The sequence below is a fragment of the Takifugu flavidus genome, chromosome 3 (genome assembly GCF_003711565.1).
Source record: "Takifugu flavidus isolate HTHZ2018 chromosome 3, ASM371156v2, whole genome shotgun sequence".
Classification (NCBI taxonomy): Eukaryota; Metazoa; Chordata; class Actinopteri; order Tetraodontiformes; family Tetraodontidae; genus Takifugu; species Takifugu flavidus.
This window is the reverse complement of record NC_079522.1, coordinates 2,851,885-2,870,000: the sequence shown is the minus strand read 5'-3', so window position 1 is coordinate 2,870,000 and position 18,116 is coordinate 2,851,885. Positions and strand designations below refer to the sequence as shown.

The following is an 18,116-nucleotide window of genomic DNA, read 5'->3' as shown; positions in this document are numbered from 1 at the left end:
GCTGAGCTGAGTCCGCTACCGGTGCTGGAGGAGCCCACGTGGTCCAGCACCTTCTGTCCTTCAGAAACCTGCAAGGACAGCGCACGTCTGCAGGCACGGGAGAGCAGGAAGACTTGGTCTTTGTCTCTTTTCTCCCCAGAAAGATGCCGATGGATGTGGTCTGTGAGATGCTAAGGCTATCTGGCTAAGCTAAACTAAGCTAAGCTGAAACAACAGATCTGATGCTGGTTTTGAGGAAGAGCCTGAAGGTGAAGCAGCGATGCCAGAAACCCAAAGCTTTATCGATCACATGCTATTTCTGAAAGCGAGCTTGGATTAGCTAATGTAGCGCACTGTAAAAGCATCATGTGAAGGGCAGCGAGATCGCTATCTCATGATTGCGGTGGAATTGTGGGGGGTGGGGGGGCTGGTGGGCTTCCTTCCTCCGGGGGGGGAATCCGACCCTCCGGTCCTGCGTCAGCTCGTAGACGGAACCTCAGGAAGTTCAGGGGAATCAAACTCTTCTGCAGAAGTGATTGCAATCAGCTAGCTGCTAATGAGCTAATTAGAACACTGAAGGCCTCTTCTCCCGCGTTCTCATCCAAGAATGTTCTCCTCATTGACGAATGAGTGATGCAGGCGGCCGCCCTTTAGCCCCGCCCACACCCAGAGCCCACCAAGGTGACCCCCGAGAGGCCGCCGGACGACCTCAACGGTGAAGGTCAACGAGCAAAGAACCACAAAAGCGCTCCTGCGGTCGTCTGGTGACCCAGCAGTTCCTGATCTTCCATTTGTCTTTTTAGGAGGGGGGGCGGGGGAGGGGCCGGTTCTGGTGAGCAGTGCCTTGTGGGAAATCAGTGTGGTGGCAGATCCTGTAATTAGTTCTGCTTGTTAGAAGAATGAAGGGTTACTAATTAGCGAGTGGATCTCTCTTTGACTTGTTGTGCATCTTTTCCCTCCTCCTCTCCCACGATTATCATTATCGTCTCCGGGCAGAAACAGGAAGTGAGACGGACAGAATGTTCAGTCGGGCCGCTGGAGTTTTGCGCTAACGTGATGAATGCAAACGGACAAATCTCCGCGGGTGTTCCGTCACGCTGTGGCAGACCCACTGCCGACTGTACGCACACGTAGCCGCGCGAGCCCGCCGCTACGCCTTTTGAGTTTAGCTACTGAGCCCGTCAGGACGCTAGAGGTGAGAGTTGGCGTCGCCGCTAACTCTGTCGGGAAAAGATACGCAAATGAGAGTCATGATACTCACATCCACAACGGCTAGCACGCGTAATCCGACACAACTGGGGATACGCCAGCGTAGCAGAGATGGAAATGTGTGCAGGTTTAGTGTAAATGCTAATATAAGCTAACGTTCTCTAATATTCAGCATGTTGGACTCACTGAGCCTGATTTGTTGGTACACTAAAGGTCTAAAAAGAAAGAGTCGCTTGCTAACAAGTTAGCATAGATGAGTGACATGTATCCCTGTGTGCAGCACTGAACAAATTTAGTTTCGTGACACATAGCGGATTAGCATCACAGCTGCAGCTAAGCCAACATCCAGACGGGGAAGTTTTCAGTCCGCCTCCTGTCATGAATGAGGAGATGCTAATTTAGCTGAGCTTCATCCACGAGCCTGGAAAGTGCAGGTCCGTTGTCACATCTCCGTTTGCATCTGCAGCAAGTTCTGAATTAAAGAAAAGTGTCTTAAAATGAAACGATCCCTCCGCCAATAATCCGTCGCTGATGCTCAGAACTCGGGTTGAAATTAAGCTGTGGGCAATTTGAATGCTGCTAACGGAAGTTTCTTTCTTACCGACGTCGCACTCTCACACGCTGGAAGTGGTGGCGCTCGGCTGATCCGCTCCCAAAAACGATCCTGATGTGACGTTACGTAAGAGCTGGAAGCTGGTATCAGGGAGCGCACAAACTTCCTGAGAACATGCTAATCTCCCCGTAGCGATTATTAGTCATAATGGTTAACGCTGGCTTAATGAGCGACCGGCGGCCTAATCTCTATCTGGCGCCTTCACCTGTTCTCTCCCCCCCCCCCAAAAAAAAGAATAATTATGGGAAATGTGCCAGGAATATCCCGGAGATACGAAACGTAGGGGGAAAATGAGCTCTGTGGAAACCGTCCGGATTAGCTTCATATCAGCTGCTGCGTTCAGGGGCTCAGCTACAAAATCCGATTCTGCGGCTTCGCAGCCGCCTCGAGGCTGAAAATTGTCCTTTGATTTTATAAATGTGATAAAATGTTTCGATGCTAACAAGACGGAGCGTCCGAACGCTGTGTGGGCCGTGGAAAAGAGGCTAAAAATGTGGCGACGTGAACAAACGCTGCGTGTTGGAGGAGCTGTCGGCCTCGCAGACGCACGCTCGCAGCGTCGCTGAACGGCCTTTGTTTCAAAAATAGACGCCGTTCCAGGAGGGCGCACGCCGAAGCGGCCTGCTGAGCGCGATAGCGGAGAACTGGGCCATTGTTGAAAGGCGCTTTGGCGTCAACGCTAGCGCCTTGAGACTGGCAGCAAGAAACAGTCTCGGCTTTGTTCGACTTGACTCATAGTCGGACGAATGTCGGAGTCGAGGAGCTTGTTGCCGTCCGGCCCGTTCCGCGCAGGTTAGCGTAGCGCTGAGCGCGGCCACGCGGCGCCGCTACGTGTCTAGAACACGCATCAACGCAGCTCCACAACCAACTCATCGTGATGGAACCTCCTCTGAACTGGGATCGGAGCGACGTTCCTTGAGCCTCCCGGTGGAGGCGGGACAACGCGTCCTTGTCCGTCGTCACGTCCCCGTCTCTGTCCCGTCCCCGTGGTCGTCCATGGCGTGCTTCACATGTATGTCCTGTTTCTCTCTCTCTCCCCGTCCTACCTCATCTTCTCTCTGTGTTGGATGATAAGGCCGTTCCCGCCGTTCCGGAGGATGATGGAAAGTTGTCGGTAGGTCCTGTCCTCATTCACTCTCTTGCTTGTGTTTGTCTGCTGTTGGCGTGTAGATGTAGGAGCGTCTCCCCTGCCACCGCGGCGTGGGCGGGGCATCTACCTGTCCTGTCCCACCTGTCAGCCCCGCTCTGTTCTGTGTCGGTATTCCGCATGGCCCAGGCGACCCCGGGAGCTGCATGTGGATCTTTCAGTGCTTCTTCTGTGCAGGCGCCGCTGTCGTTCCAGCCCCGCGCACCCTCACCCGTGGGCACCGCCAGCTCCGGACGGCGTGCCGGCAGCTCTCACCTCGGGCCGGATCGGCCGCGGCGACGCGTCATTTGGGGAGAACTTTAGCTTGACTGGTTTGCAGGTTTTATGCAAACTAGGATTCTTCCCAACAGGCCGGATTAGAAGCGCCTCCTGGCTGATGCTTCCTCACTTTATCTGCCTCATCAGCCGCCGTCGTGGCTCCCAGCTTTAGCATGTTTAGCTAATCAGAGGCATGTGTGTCCCACGTACCCAGAGCTTTGTCTGACGCCTTGTCCCCCCCCCCCAGGCCCGGCCTCGGCTCCAGAGGGGCGGCAGCTCGGCCTCCCTGCACAACAGCCTGATGAGGAACAGCATTTTCCAGCTGATGATTCACACGTTGGACCCGTTAAGCGAAGGTAAGACGGCACGAGGCGCCTTCGACGGTGGCCTGAAGTCACTTAACGGAGCTCAAACGTTCTTGGCGCTGCCTGTAATTTCCAGGAGGGTCTCGTCTTCAGCCCCTCCAGGAACGCCGAGTTCCTCTTAAAGGGATGAACGCGATCAGTCGCCGTGACTCGGGCGGTCACTTCGGTCCCACCGTCCTCCAGAAAAAGTTGCGTTTGTGGTCGTGAGAATGCAGATGTGTGACGTGAAACCTCCCATGAAACAACCGCCGACTCTCTGGAACAGTTTTTGCTTTGATCTCTTTTTGAGTGTCTTTGATCTCAGTCCCGAACTTTGACCTGTGCCGGGTTTACATTTCTCTACCCTCTTTGAAACGCGACGCCCGAGTGAGTCAGCTCGGGAGAGAAGGACGCTAAAGTGCCCATTAGCATGCGCCGACTCATCGGAGGACGGCGGCCTCGGCGCATCGTCCCATCGTGGTGCATTAAAGTGTAAATGACGGACCTTCATCCTTCTGCTCCTCTTTTCATTTGCTTCTGTCGTTTTCTTCGGAACGTGGGCGAAAAGTAGCTGAACTCTTTAGCTTGTTTGGCTAAATTTGGCGTTTGTGCTGCAGAAATGAGGGTTTTGACCACAGATCAAACAATGAATGCATTAAGCCTTTAATCCAGGTTCATTTAGGACTCAGAACATCGTGACTGTGCGAAAAAATGATATCGCTTCATTACACGGCTCGTTGTTTAGCATGCTAATTAATTTCAGGGCCGTGCTGAGCGACGGTTCTATGCACATTTACTGATATCATTAATGTAAAGCAGCCTTTTGTCAGCAGGCACACGAGCGTGGACGGAGACAAAAACAGGTGCTCCATCAAAGAGCGGCGTCCCCGCGCGGCGCCGCTAGCCGTTAGCGGCTCAGCGGGGCCGAGAGCGAGCTGCAAGGACTCGCTCCATACATTTTTCATGGGCGTCTCTCAAAATAAACTGCACTTCCAAACCTGCCGGGAGGCCGAGCTTGTTATGCTGGAACCAGAACGGAGAACGGCCCCGGGAAGTCTGGCCGCGCTCTCCGGCGCTAACGAGGAGAACGAGGCGTGGGCGTTCAAAACTGTGGCCTTGTTTCTTTAAAGACTAGTTTGACATTTTGGGAAATTACATCATTTCGTGGCAAAGAGTGGGATCAAAAGATTAGCAGAGCACTTACGAGTGAGCTAGAATTCAAGCTACGGCTAGCTTAGCATGAAGACGGGAGGACGCGTTTAGCTCTGCACAGTCTTCACAACAGTTAGCTCATCAAAGATGCGGTGAATTATCATCCTAGCGGGGGCGCCTAGCTACCCTCTGCTTTAGCGCCAAGCTAACCGGACTGAAAAGAACGAATTTCTGCTGCTTTTCGTTAGCGTGTAGCTGCGTCTGATCCCATCAAATCACGATCTTTCAGAGAGACACACCGACCTAAGCTAATCCAAGCTACGCTAAACTGGCAGTTTAGCCGAGTCCGCCTCCCTCCAGCCTCAGGTGTGATGCTAAGCTACGTGTTCATATAACTCCAGAAGCAAGTTGTAAATCAAATGATGGATCTCCAGTTTCAGCTGTTCTCAGTTTCCAGCAGGTCGATTCCACATGGATTGATCTCTTCTTCTTCTTCTGTCTTCCTGTCTCTCTTCTTCTACCCCCCCCTCAGAATTTGCTGACTCTGGTGAGTTACTCCTCTAATTTCTACCCCCCCCCCCTAGAGAACCCTGTTTGTTGTCATTCAGACGGCCCGGAGTCGACTCTTCCTCGGCGTCTCCATCTGTGCTGTGTGTCCGTTCCGTCTCATCCTCTCCTGTGGGTGCTTGTCCCCCCCCCTCTGCCCCCCCCCCCCCCCCACCGCCAACCCTCGCTCTCCTCCCGTGACCTCCTGTAGTCTGAGCGTCCGACCTTTGACCCGTTTGCTGCTGTTTCGGGCCCCGGCAGCAGGAATTATCCGGCCGGACGCAGACGCACCACGTGTCCACCTGGTCTCAGCAGAACTCCGTGTTGTTCCCTATCGGTCCGATTCCCAGTGTTTGGAAACTGACCAGATGTTTCCAGGTGTTTCCAGGACCAGCGGGCCGCCATGACGGCGTTGCTCCGCCTCCATGATTTGGTCCGTTTGGTCCACCTTCTCTCTGCGGCGCCCCCACTGGTGAGACCAGTGAGTCCCGGCCCGGACAGGAAGAAGCGGAGCTGGATCGGGAATGTTGATGACCCCCCTGCTGTTATTGTTCGTGTGGTAACCGATTGATCCGGCGGGTCGATCCTCTCTCTGGCGACCTCCCGTCCTCCGGACATGGAAATATGTTTTCCACCGAAGCTAATATCATTTATCGGCTTTCCGCTCAAACATTCTGGGAAACGAAGCGAACGCTCGACGCTCCCGACGACACGGAGCGGCTCCCGGTCAACGCCGGGCGTGATGAACCCCGGAGCCTCGTCCCACCTGACCAGCCGGGGCGGCGGCTGCTTCCTGTTAGCAACAGCGGCTGGTGGAGCGGCGGCGACGCGCTCGCCGTCTGTTTGGTGCAAGAACGAATCGATGTTAAAAGCCTCTTTGCTCCGGCACAGACTGACTCCCCAACCCCCGACAGGCCGAGTGGACACACACACACACACACACACACACACACACACACACACACACACACACACACACGCACACACGCACACACACACACACACACCACACACACACACACACTCTCCCAGGGGTTTTGAGGTCACACTACAAGGACAAAAAGGTCCCTGGTAAACAACCACGGGCTCTCTGGTGGTGGAGGGTAAACATCGATTGTCTCCCAGGGTAACTGGCCCCGATGCCCCCGGTGTTGCCCCCGGTGTTGCCCCCGGTGTTGCCCTCGGCTCGCTCCGGCGGCGCCGCAGGAGGACGGTGGGCGTTTCCGGCGTGTGCAGAGCAACAGGACGAGTTGGTGCGTCTGGAGATCAAAGCAACGGCGTGTTTGAGGGGAACCGACAAACCTCATGAAGGTTCCAGCTGATGACGCCGCCACAGCTCCTAAAACAGCACCTCTCTGCTGAAAGGTCAAAGGTCGAACGGCCTTTTGAGCCAGAAGTTGATGCCCGACGCGTTTTGAGCAGCGATGCTAACGAGGGTTTAGCCTGACGCGGACCAGAAGGAGGCAGGTTGACACAACTGACGGAGGTGAAATTGGACGTTGGCGTGCTGAACGCGGCCCTGCGGGGGGTCACCCCGCCCAGGGGGCGCCGCCCAGCTGTCAGTTCCAGGTTAGCCGTAGCCGCGGCGTTTTGAATTCCTGCTAATTCATCCTGCAGGTGTGCTGACGGTCTGTTTGGGGTGGCAGGAAGTGCGAAGCTCAGGGAATCAGATTAATGGCGCGCGTTTGTCGGTGGAGACAAAACCGCCGACTCATCGTCCTGTGGGCGGAGCGAGGAGGACGAGGACGGGGACGAGGACGGGGACTCACCTGTGTGTTGCATGTTGACCCTCTCTGACCTTCGCCGCCCTCTTTGAATGCTTCTCTGCTCATGTTTTAGTTTGAGGGAACCATCCCCCGCCATCATGTTGTTGCTTGGCGACGGCGTCCCGTCGGCGTCCCGTCGGCGTCCCGTCGGCCATGTTGTCCTGTTGCTCTTCTCTCTGTTGCCGTTGCCTCACCTTTGTCTTTTGCTGTGATGTTGTAGAGCTGGGGACTTATGGGAAACTAAAATATTATCACTCAATGACTGAGGAAGGTAAGCGCCTCCGTTTTCACTTCTGTCAGATCAGCGTCGCCATCACGCCTTTATTTGACCCTTTTGTTCTGTTTCTGGCCCAGCGGAGCTCCGCCCCCACGGCCATCATGGGTTTACCTTTGATTTTGCTTGTCTTTGCTTTCATCTCTCAGCCACGACAGTGGATCACCGTGGACACGCAATGTTCTTTTCTTTCTCATCTTTGTTGGTCCCACTCACAACAGTGTGTTACTGTGTGTGTGTGTGAGTGTGTGTGTGTGTGTGTGTGTGTGTGTGTGTGTTTGTTTTGGTGCTTTCAAAGACGAGCGTCCGTGTGCAGGCGCTAACAAAACAGCCTTTTACCGTCTTTTGGACCTTCTGCTCCCTGAGAATCCACCGTCGTGCCTGCCGGGTCGGCGCTGGTGAATTATACAAACCGGAGTGACTCATCCTCCGGGTGGTTGCGTAAGCGGCAGCGCCGGCGGGGAGAACAGGCGGCGAGGGAAGGATGGTTATTCTTAAAGTCTCTGCAATCGCTTAATCACTGTGCAAAGTGGATAATTTCTCCGGAAATGCTTTAATTTCTGCTCTGCGCAGATTAAAAGACGCACATTTAAGCCTTAAAAACGGGACGTTTCCCTCCAACACACGTGAAATTAGCGTCAAACTGAAGTGAAACACGTCATTCGGCGAAACGCGTCGGTGGATCTGGCGCCGTTCTGGTGGACGGAACAAACGGTAGCGGCTCAGTTTAGCTGCCGGAAGATTTGTGTGTCTTTTTGTCTGAGGCAAGTTAGCATTTGCGCTAACTGCTCTTCGTCTTTCTCGTATCCTCCAGAATTCCCTGTTTTTCCACTGTCGTAATGACCATTTTCCACCTCGCCGCCTGCAATCCGACGCCCACATTTCCACAAACAAACGCTCGCCGGCGACTGAAAATGACCGCCTCTGTGGGTGATGTCAGCGTGCGGGTGGGGGGGGGGTGTGATGGCGTGAAAATGTACAGTAGGTGCGAGCGTCTCTGTGTGCTTGTGAAAGAAGAGAAGAAGAGGCGCCGCCAAAAGACCAAGGGAGAGAGAGATGAAAAAGAGGAGGGAAGCGGACAGCAGGAAGGGCGCGCGGTGACATTGGCGATGGCGGCGCGCTCCGGTGGCGTTCGCGTCAACAAACGAGGCTCCCGATATGAGAAAGGAGAAAAATCATTGTCATCGATCCTGATGTAAAACCCGACACGCACAGGAAGTCAGTGAAATTAGAATACAGCGTCGATGGCTAACGCTAACGCTGCCGCGGAGCAAATGAGCCAAGGTCATCTGCCATTACAGTGGCGTGCAGGCCCGCGGGGACGGCGGTTCGTGGAAAAGCGCCGTTGCGTGAGTCGTTACGCGTAGAGTCAAAAGTGCGCGTGGTTTACGTAAGCAGCCACGATTGATGAAGCGGTTACAGCTCGGCTGACGGCGCCACCAAATCAATTATTCACCAGTCTGGTGTTTTTAGCACGGAAGTAAGCTAACGAAAGAATTTCTCTTCCTCCGCTCTTCTGGACTGTTTCACGTGACACATCTGCATTCACGCACTGACCTGCACGCTCTCACGGGCGAGCCTCAACACCCCCCCCCCGCAGGTGACCCCTGACCCCAGCGGCGCTCCGACCAGGAGCAGCCAAACGTCCGCCTGCGTCCCTCCCTTTAACCTCTGCGGCGCCTCTTTTTCAGGAAAGTTTCGAGAGAAGGCGTCCATCCTTCACAAGATCGCTAAGAAGAAATGCCAGGTGGAGGACAGCGAGAAGGCTAACGGCGTGGCTAGCCGTTCAGGTACGAAGGGAAAACGCACGTATCGTGCTAGTTACCACGACCGCCCGCGCTGGAGCCGGTGGGTTTGATCCCTGATGTCAAACAGAAACGGCGAGCTAAATGTGAGCGTCGTCCTCGAGCCGCGTTTCCATCCCCCAATTCATGCGTGCTTTTCACTTCAAAGAGCCGCAGGACGGCGGAATCAAAGAGCCACTAAGATGCGATCAATGGCGCCAGATTATGCTAACGGCGCCTCTTTAGCCAATTACCATCAAAACGCACGACTGTCGTCGCAGGTTCCAGTACTTTGTCGCCATGTGACGCATCCGGACGCCATCGACGGGGACCCTCCTTAACCCTGTTTCTCCCCCCACAGATAAGAACCTCCCAAACAGCTCAAGCGTGGAAGTTGAAGTCACACCTCCCATGAACGGAACGGCGGGACAGGAAGGAGAAACGGTAAGAAAGCGCTTCATGCTAGCGCCACCTTGAACACGTCTGTCAGGACTACCTGGCGCTCCTGGTCGGCGGCGGCGTTCCACCTGGAGTGTGATTGATGCAAAGGTCACGGCGGCTCTGGTTCGGGTCACCGCTGCTGGTTATTTCCCAGCGTGCGCTCAGGCGAGCCCCTCCATCTTCAGCCGGCGCTGCCAAAGACGGCGCCTCCCACTGAGCGCCGTAATCACACTCCTCGCTGACCTGCTGCTGCCCGCCGCTGGGCCCTGATGGACCCGTGCGCATCCTGAGCGTGTGCGACAGGAAGCGGCGGCCTGCAAGGCTAACAGACGTTTTTGGAGGCAGGTGGTTAAAATCCTCGCTAGCATTGAACGCAGCTAGCTCGGCCACGGAGAAATCCTGCCTGACGCGTAGCACTTTTGTGCTAAAGCTAGCCGGATAATCCTGGGTTCAAACCTGCACACTGACCCCTTTGATCTCTGCTGCTTGAACACATCAAAGCCCGCTAACCCGCAGGCTAAACCGAAAGGCGTCGTCCGATTCCGACCTTTTCCAGGTGGTGATTCACTGACCCTGAAAGTTTTTTTGGCGCCTGAACAAGACGAGCGGCTATTTTTAGCGCCCCTTCCCACAGTGCACCTGTGTGTCAGTGAGACTTGGCCGAGGCTCCTCCCTGTGATGTCAGAGCTCCTCCCACCCGTCACATTAATGCAGACGCCGCGGTCGCCGCGCGAGGGAGGAAGGAGATTGTTCTTGTCGCATTTAAATCCAACACGTCCTGCCGACAGATCCGACAGCGGCGCCCGGAATGGCAGGAATGAAAAGCTTTGTGTTGCATCAAAGGGATCCTGTGTGATGTACACGATCCATCTGCTTCTAATTCCGTACTCGCCTCCATCCGCCTCGCGAAGAGATTCAGGATTTTCCATTTGCAGAGCGCGCTGAATATTTAAACGCTTTCAGGGCTGTTTAGACGAGGAGCCGGGAAGAAAATCAGGGGCAACAGGAGTTCCTGAGTCATCCTGACAATGATGGGATGGAGGGAAGCGGCCGACGTGCGCGGCTGTTCTCACTCACGTTCACGCCCGTTAGCGTCCCGAAACGTCTCCGCCGACGATCCGGCGTGAATAATAACGCTGATGCCGCCATGTTGCTAATCATTAGCAGACATTTAGCAGTTTAGCCGCACGTAGCGGCATCAAACCACAAAAGGCCCCCGTGAAGTCAACAAAAACATGGTAAATGTCGCGCCTCCCCGCAGGGCAGGAAAGGACCCTCGGGGGGGTGGCATTTGGGAACCCTTTCAGAGGATGGGGCATCGGCTCCGTGGGGTACTTTTCAAATACATGAAGCATAAATAGCTGCGCGGCGGCGTTGCCTATCACAGGAGGGTCAGATCCAGGGCCGACCTTCCTAAAGTTCCTGGCCTTCTCTGCAGAGGACACCGGGCCCCCTGGTGGAGGAGGAAAACACCAGCATCCCTGCGGTAGCGCCGATCGTCAAGGTTACCGAGCGGCAGCCGTAGCCGTCACGCGGGATGAGCGGCGCGCGATTCTGTCCGCTTCAGGACGCCCGTCAGACTCTGAAGGTCCCGTCGCCTGAGGCGCTGCTGACAGCCCACATTCTTCCGCTCTCCTGACATTCCAGAAGCAGATCCCAGTCGGGACCGCAAGAGTCTCCGGGGAAGCTCCTGCTTCCCAGAGGAAGGAGGCCGACTCTCCTCCTCAGACTGGGCTGAACCCCCCCAGAGTGCTGCAGGTCCCCCAGGCCGCCTCCGGGGACAGTTGCCATGGAGATGTTCCCACTGAGAGGACTCATCTCACGACGGTCCAGTTCTAATGAATTCTTCCCTCCGTCCCTCCAGGAACAGGAACCTTTTTATTGGCTCCCAGTGGGAATTGCTAGCCATCCCAGACCGCTCCCAAGGACGCCACCCCCAGGATGAGGCACGCTCCCCCTCCCAGATCACAAAATTCCCCCCCAAAGCAGCGATGAGAGATGATGAGGGTTGAGGAAGAGTCCGCTCCCTCTCTTCTTCTTCGGGAGCCCGAGGGAGGAGTGGAAAACGGGATTAGAGCTGTTTTTATTTCAATACGGGATTTCGGAGCGCGTGCGACCTTTCAGGGTCTTTGATGTTATTAGCTGCTGCTTTGATGTGCTGCTGCTGGCACGGCTCACCTCTCCCGGCCCAGTGGCGGCTGGAGCTTCCCTCTCTTTTCTTCTCATTGTCTCCGTTTGGCGTCGCAGGCCGAGGACGAGGAGGAGGAGGACCAGCCTCTGAGCCTGTCCTGGCCCGAGTCCACTCGCAAGCGCCTCACCTACCTGCTCATCATCCCCATCGTCCTCCCGCTGTGGCTGACGCTGCCGGACGTCCGGAAACCAGTAAGAGCCGACCCACCCGGACACCCCGGGAGGTGCGGAGACCGGGTCCGGGAGCTTAAACGTTCCTCTCTCTGATTTCAGTCATCAAAGAAGTTCTTTCCCATCACGTTCCTGGGCGCCATCTGCTGGATCGCCTTCTTCTCCTACCTGATGGTGTGGTGGGCTCACCAGGTAGGCAGCAGAGCCGACCCCCCGGTCGCCGGGAGAGAATCACGCGCCTCGGATGAGGTTTTATTTCGCGGCTAAGCTCCGTTTCCTCCTTCCTGGTTTTGTTTTCCTGCAGGTCGGAGAGACCATCGGGATTACGGAGGAGATTATGGGCCTGACTATGTTAGCAGCTGGAACCTCCATCCCTGACCTCATTACCAGCGTGATCGTGGCACGCAAGGGGTTGGGCGACATGGCCGTGTCCAGCTCCGTGGGCTCCAACATCTTTGACATCACCGTCGGGTACGCCGCCAGAGCCGAGTGCACGCCACGCCGGGAACGTTCGAGGGGCGAGGTCCCGGTGTGGTGTAAACGGTCGCTATGGTAACGCTGTGGGTGGAAAGGTCGGGATGATTGTTGGGGCGTCTTCTGTGTGTGCAGGCTGCCGTTCCCGTGGCTGATTTGGTCCCTGCTGAACGGCCTGGAGTCGGTCCAGGTCAGCTCCAACGGGCTCTTCTGCGCCATCGTGCTGCTCTTCCTCATGCTCCTCTTCGTCATCATCTCCATCGCCGCCTGCAAGTGGCGCATGAGCAAGCTGCTGGGCTTCATCATGTTCATGCTGTACTTTGTCTTCTTGGTGGTCAGCGTCATGCTGGAGGACAAAGTCATCGCCTGTCCCGTCTCCGTTTAAGGAGCCACGCCCCTCCGCGGCCCCTCCCCCGTTCTCAGCACCCCCGAGGACACCGCCATCCTTCCTGTCTGCCATCGCTCTCGCCTTCCCCTCGCGGTCTCTCACCCCAGGAACAGGAGTTGCCAGGACACTTTCAGGACGCAGGTGGGGCCAGGAGGGGGCTGCCAACCTTCGCGGGCGCCGTCTCGGTCTGGCGACGCGTCGGAGCTTTGGATTTATGGGTGAAGCAGAAGCATCGGACCGTGTTCTGAGGTGCTGCCGCCTGGAGCGGGTTTGTGGATGGTTGCTCCAGCGCTGTTTCCTTCCGATCAACAGGCAAACACAAACTCCTTCGTCCTTCTCAGTTGCAAATGCATCCAAGTCAAACGCGCCCCCCCCCCCAACACACACACATGTCGGTATGATTCTTTACATTCACCCTCGCTAACGTAGGTAGCCTTCGCTGTACCGTAGCGATCACCACCGCCTGACCTTTCACCCTCAGAGAAAAGATTCCAGAAGGTCACATGACAGTGAAAAAGTATGCTAGCCTTCAATATTGCTGAGTAAAAAAACAAAATGGGCACTTTAGGCTCATTAAAGCTTCCATAACGAAGTCAATGTTGAAAAAAATACCTTTGAAAAAAGTCGTAAACGGTGTTTAAGCCACACGGTTGATTTAGATTAGTCGATGTGTAGTGCTTTCTGTAGAACTGAGATTAGCTTGCGGCTAGCCCGACTCCTGGATTAGCCGTTCCCAGGAGTCAGCTGCATGTGGAACAAAATATTCGGAGGAGAATATCACCGATTTTAGAAGTTGTACCGATTCCAAATTGTTTCATAATGACTCCGTCTCTATGTAAAAAAACAGTCGACGATATCTATCGAACTTGTGCAATTCCTTTTTTTAATCAAAGGTGCTTTTGTGTGCATGTGTGCAATCTGAAGTCACCCCACGAGGACCCCTCCCTCATATTTAGCCGCCACTAGAGGCCATGCTAGCAGTATTCGGGACACATACCCACAGCTGTGTTTTTATACAGGAAATAATAACCGCCATCCCTCTTTAAGCTACATAGAATGTGGAAATCACAGATTTTACAGCAATATAACGTGTGTGTTGTCGTTGAATCCCGCCTCCACACACACGCACGCACACACACACACACCCCTGTCCCCCACCTGTCCTGTCTGAAATCCTGCGAGGAGGCACTTGTCCTCCTCCGCTTTACCTCGACACGGCGCCTGTACAGCAGAGTGAGCTGTGACATATAGACCCTCCGGCTGGAGCGCTACGGAGCGCTACGGAGCGCTGCGGAGCGCTGCATGCTAACGGCTGGTTCCCCATCCGCCACAGCCGAGCTTTCGTTCACTCTTATGCACCATTTCAGAGCCGCCGCGCCGGGTTTACTTTGTAAATAGAAACATCTGTTTTTGCGAGAACCATTATTTACTCCACATTAGCACTCGTTAGCATCGACATTAACTCTATAAATGTGTCACAAGTTTTTAGGCCTTTGAAGAAGGACGGAGCACAGACGCGTTTCCACTGCAGGAGTTCCTGGCAAATACTGGGGCAGGACCTTTACGGGAACTGTTCCCCCCACTAGGTCCTCTCGGTGGTCGTGTCTGGACTGCGGGGTCGGACCCCTCGGCGACATCACAAGTGACGTCACCCGGGCGATCCGCCAAACGCGACAAAAAAAACCCCATCGAGGACGGAGGTAAAGATGGAGGAAGCTGAGATGGTGCCACATTCCAGGAGAAGAGGATTTCCTCAGCTCAGGTTTTGTCCACCTGACTCAGGCCCTGTAAAGGTTCCTGGGGGGGCAGTTCCTTGGGGGGGGGGTTCCTGCGGTGCAAACGCACCTCCTGTTTTAGCCACACCGATGTCACGATGGCTCGCACTGTAATGCCCCTCCCACCTTCTCTGGTGATGTCATCAACGATAAAAGTGTCGCTTCTCTTTAAAGTTTTGGTTTAACAGTGTCACTTCATATTTTTGGGCAATTTGGTTTTTGGCTAAGTCGGGTGTGAAGGTTAGCTTCCTCTTTTTTACGAGCACGTCTTTCTGAAAGACAACAAAATCCCTTTTTTAGCGATTGTAGGAATCTTTATTAGGTTTGAGTATTCCAATCACGTAGTCGGAAACCAAAACAAAGCTAATTTCCCAAAAATATCTTTGCCGCTGCTGAAACTCTGCCACTGTCAACACGTGCTCATTCTTCCCATTTCTTGATTTTCTTTCTCTTTTTTCTGCGTGAAAACAGGAAGGACGAGTAAGGTGAAGGATCCGGGGTAGCGGGGATTAGCATGCAGGCTTGGCGTTGGTTGTGGGTTAGCAGGGTTGGCAACGGTTACCACCAACGAACATTTTTGCACTGTAAATGTTAAATTTTATTGGTGTTTCTGTAAGATTGACCAGAGGTGTACATATATACAGATACAAACTAACCATATAATCTATATGTGTAAAATGTCTCTTTATGTAAAAACACAAAGTATATAATAAAACTAATAAAGAGAATTCAAATATGCAACCAGGTGTTGGCTAACTGACTCTTCAGAGCTCTGTCGGTGGTTCGTCCACAGACTTCCTGTCGGGCTTTTTTATGAGAGTTTTAGTGTCTGTGGCTGCTGCGAGTCGTCAGTCGTCCTTTTTATTCGCTGATAGACTCATTTTAGAATGAAACTTTGGACAAAACCTTTAAAAAGTCTTAAGAAATACAGTCAACAAGAGATGCGGTGTCCTCCGGTCCAATATTCCCGCCATGGCGCCTTCTGCCCGCAGCGCGTGAGGCTATGGCGCCCTCTAGTGGTCAGCGCCGATCTTCCCCGTGACAGACCGGTCGAGCTCCTGGCGTGGAGATGAGGTGGTTGAGGACTCGCTGAAGCCAGCTCCAGCTCTGCAACCTCCCTCCTGAGAGGACGGAGCTCGCTGGACTGGAATTCTGATGGAGGACCGAGGTGATAAAGGCTCCTTCCTCGTGACATCGTGTCTCCGGCTCACCTGCGTCCTCTACACGTCCCTGGGTCAAGACACGCCTCCGCTCAGCTTCGACGAGACTTGATCAAACCTGCAGGAACGACCTCTTCTGTTTTCAGAAGATGTGGGAAAGATGAATCAGATTCCCGATAACTCGGATAAAGCTGTTTTTATCTGGAAACAAAAAGTTGTCACCATCAGACCTAACCTCTGGTTTTAATTCTTGCCAATTCTTTTGTTTCTTCTGAAAACAAACCTGTTATCTGGGAAACATGGAGCCAGTCCAGGAAGGGCCCACTGACCCCGATTCTGGTTGATACAGGATTAGCTAACAAATCTTGAAAGGCTAACGTGAGGAAAAGTCACTTTTCTGGAAGTCTCGTTGTTGGATACCAAAGAACAGGAAGTTGAACTCATCCGACCGTTCATTTATCCACAAGGAACCAGGTTCCTCCAAAGGTTCTCGCTGATATCTTTGATATTTCTTCCAAAATGATCCGACACACAAACAACTGAGAGTTTTTGTTGCTGAACTGTAGCTGGCACTGAAGTAAAAACACATTCAGGTTCTGTATGTTAGCAGTTCACATAGCTATGCTAGGTTAAGCTAAGCTAATTAGTTGTGTTGGCAGAATCAGGAGTGAACAGTTGGATCTTTTAAATGTGAGTCAGCATCAGTGTTTGAGGGGACTTTACATCCAACCAGCTCTGCCAGCAGTTGATGAGGTCCATATGCTGGGGGGGGGGGGGGGTCCAGCACCGAAAAACTGCCCCGTTCTGCTGTTTTGTGGAGCAGTTTTTCATGACTCTTCAGAACCGACGTCCTCGGCTGACCTGAGAGAAGCCGTGACTCAGAGGAACGTCACCGCCGGTCCCACCTTCAAGGGCTCGTCGTGTGATTCAGAATCCACCATTTATGTTGGGCGATGCACAAACGGTCGTCTGTTAGCGCTGATGATGCTAACTGCTCCGGCCTCTGGGGGCTGGTGGATGCAGACGAAGCAGATGAAAGTATAAAGAAATAATCTGGAAGCTGCCATCATTTCCTGAAGCTCAGCTCTTTGTCATTAGCATTTAGCGGCGGCGTTGATCAGCATGTTGAAAAGCAGGGCCAGCAGGTCGAAGGGATATTTGAGAATCCGTGACACCATGATGAGAGTAAACACGTGCACGTGTGTACGCAATGGAAACTGTGCCAGGGGTGGAAACGGCGTTCGCTCTGTGGGAGTTGGCGGGCGCGGTCGACGCGTTCAGGCGTGAGTCACCGTTGTCGACGTCAAACGGGCCCTTTTCTAACGACACCAACAGAAAGAAAAGTTAGATTAGAGACGAGAGTCCGGATTGAATGGCACCAATCACAGGCAGGCCACTGCTAGCGCCCCCTGGGGGCGCCAGGCCGTCCTCTCGTTGACTGGAGGCGTGTCGGAGAGGCCACTTTAGCCCGTTCATTCGTTCATCACGGACATGCTAGACAAGAGCGTATTCACCTGGAGGGGTCACCTCAGAGGCACAGCCCTGTTCCGGTCCTGGAAGGGCCCCTTAGTGGTGCTGGACCAGAGTTCGGGGCATCGCCACAGGCCACTTAATGGGCACTCTGCAGGGACCCTCCGTTGGACATCAGAGGTTCCTACCACCTTTAACAGACTCAGCTGAAGGTTCTGCTGAGTCCGGCTCCTTTTCTGTGGGCTCCAGCAGGATGTCCTGCCTGGCCCTGGGACCCTGGACCAGGAGCTTGGATGGATCTTAGACTCAGTCTTTGAAGAATGTCTGCCATCAGACCACATGTCCTGCTGGAGACACTTTTCTCGTCTAGACCGGCTTTGACTCATCCAGCGTGATTCACCGATGGACCAGATCCCAGCTGAGTGGACGGATCTCCTGGTGAACTTCATCCACCACCAGCGCGCCTCGCGACTTCTGCGCCCTTCACCAGGATTTTGCTCCATTTCCGGAGGCGCGTTTGATCCGGAAGCGTCATCCGTGACGTCAGTCGGGAACTCCCCCCCGGGTGAAAGCCAGGCCGGGACGCACCGAGCAGACACGCATCTCCGGCAGGAGGGTGCGAGGTGCGACCGCGTGACGTCCGCAAACGCTCCACGTGCGTCAAGACGCGCGGCTCAGAAGTGGCGGAGAGCGCGTAAGTCAACAGGTAGGAGACCGAGACAGGTGGAGGGAGCAGTTCCTGACCTGAGCACTCACGCCTGAACTTTCTATGAATGTTCCTGCTTTACCTGCGAGTTCTTCTGGGTGGATGGAGCTGACCCAGAAGGTCCAGAGTGGATCCAGGAGAGAAGGCAAGATACTGGCATAGCGGCTGACTCTCACTCCCTGCTGTGCCACACACTTGCCGTCTCTCTGCCTCCTTTTCCGCCCACATCTCTTCCACGACCTCCGCCCCTGCTGCTCTGGATTAAACGG

The 18,116-nt window shown here is 54.4% G+C and overlaps 1 protein-coding gene and 1 long non-coding RNA gene across 10 annotated transcripts in view; one reads left to right on the top strand and one right to left on the bottom strand.

The window, feature by feature from the left end:
* The window catches only part of LOC130522072 (sodium/potassium/calcium exchanger 2-like), a 20,323-nt gene extending 5,071 nt beyond the window's left edge, over nt 1-15,252 (top strand). For 2 of the 9 annotated variants that reach the window (XM_057026061.1, XM_057026062.1), the window contains exons 3-12: nt 2,869-2,915; nt 3,454-3,562; nt 5,235-5,249; nt 7,235-7,285; nt 8,980-9,078; nt 9,434-9,516; nt 11,761-11,895; nt 11,977-12,066; nt 12,179-12,345; nt 12,484-15,252. In XM_057026061.1, coding sequence (XP_056882041.1) covers nt 2,869-2,915; nt 3,454-3,562; nt 5,235-5,249; nt 7,235-7,285; nt 8,980-9,078; nt 9,434-9,516; nt 11,761-11,895; nt 11,977-12,066; nt 12,179-12,345; nt 12,484-12,733 — 1,046 coding nt within the window. In that variant the 3' untranslated portion in view covers nt 12,734-15,252. The remainder of the gene's footprint in view (nt 1-2,868; nt 2,916-3,453; nt 3,563-5,234; nt 5,250-7,234; nt 7,286-8,979; nt 9,079-9,433; nt 9,517-11,760; nt 11,896-11,976; nt 12,067-12,178; nt 12,346-12,483) is intronic. The other 7 variants (XM_057026063.1, XM_057026064.1, XM_057026065.1 and 4 more) reach the window with 7 other exon arrangements.
* Nucleotides 15,086-17,929, bottom strand: LOC130522086 (uncharacterized). Its single transcript, XR_008949538.1, has 2 exons — nt 17,186-17,929; nt 15,086-16,990 (listed from the first exon to the last, which is right to left on the bottom strand). It is a non-coding gene; the product is annotated as an uncharacterized LOC130522086 (long non-coding RNA).
* Between the last annotated feature and the right edge of the window lie 187 nt (nt 17,930-18,116).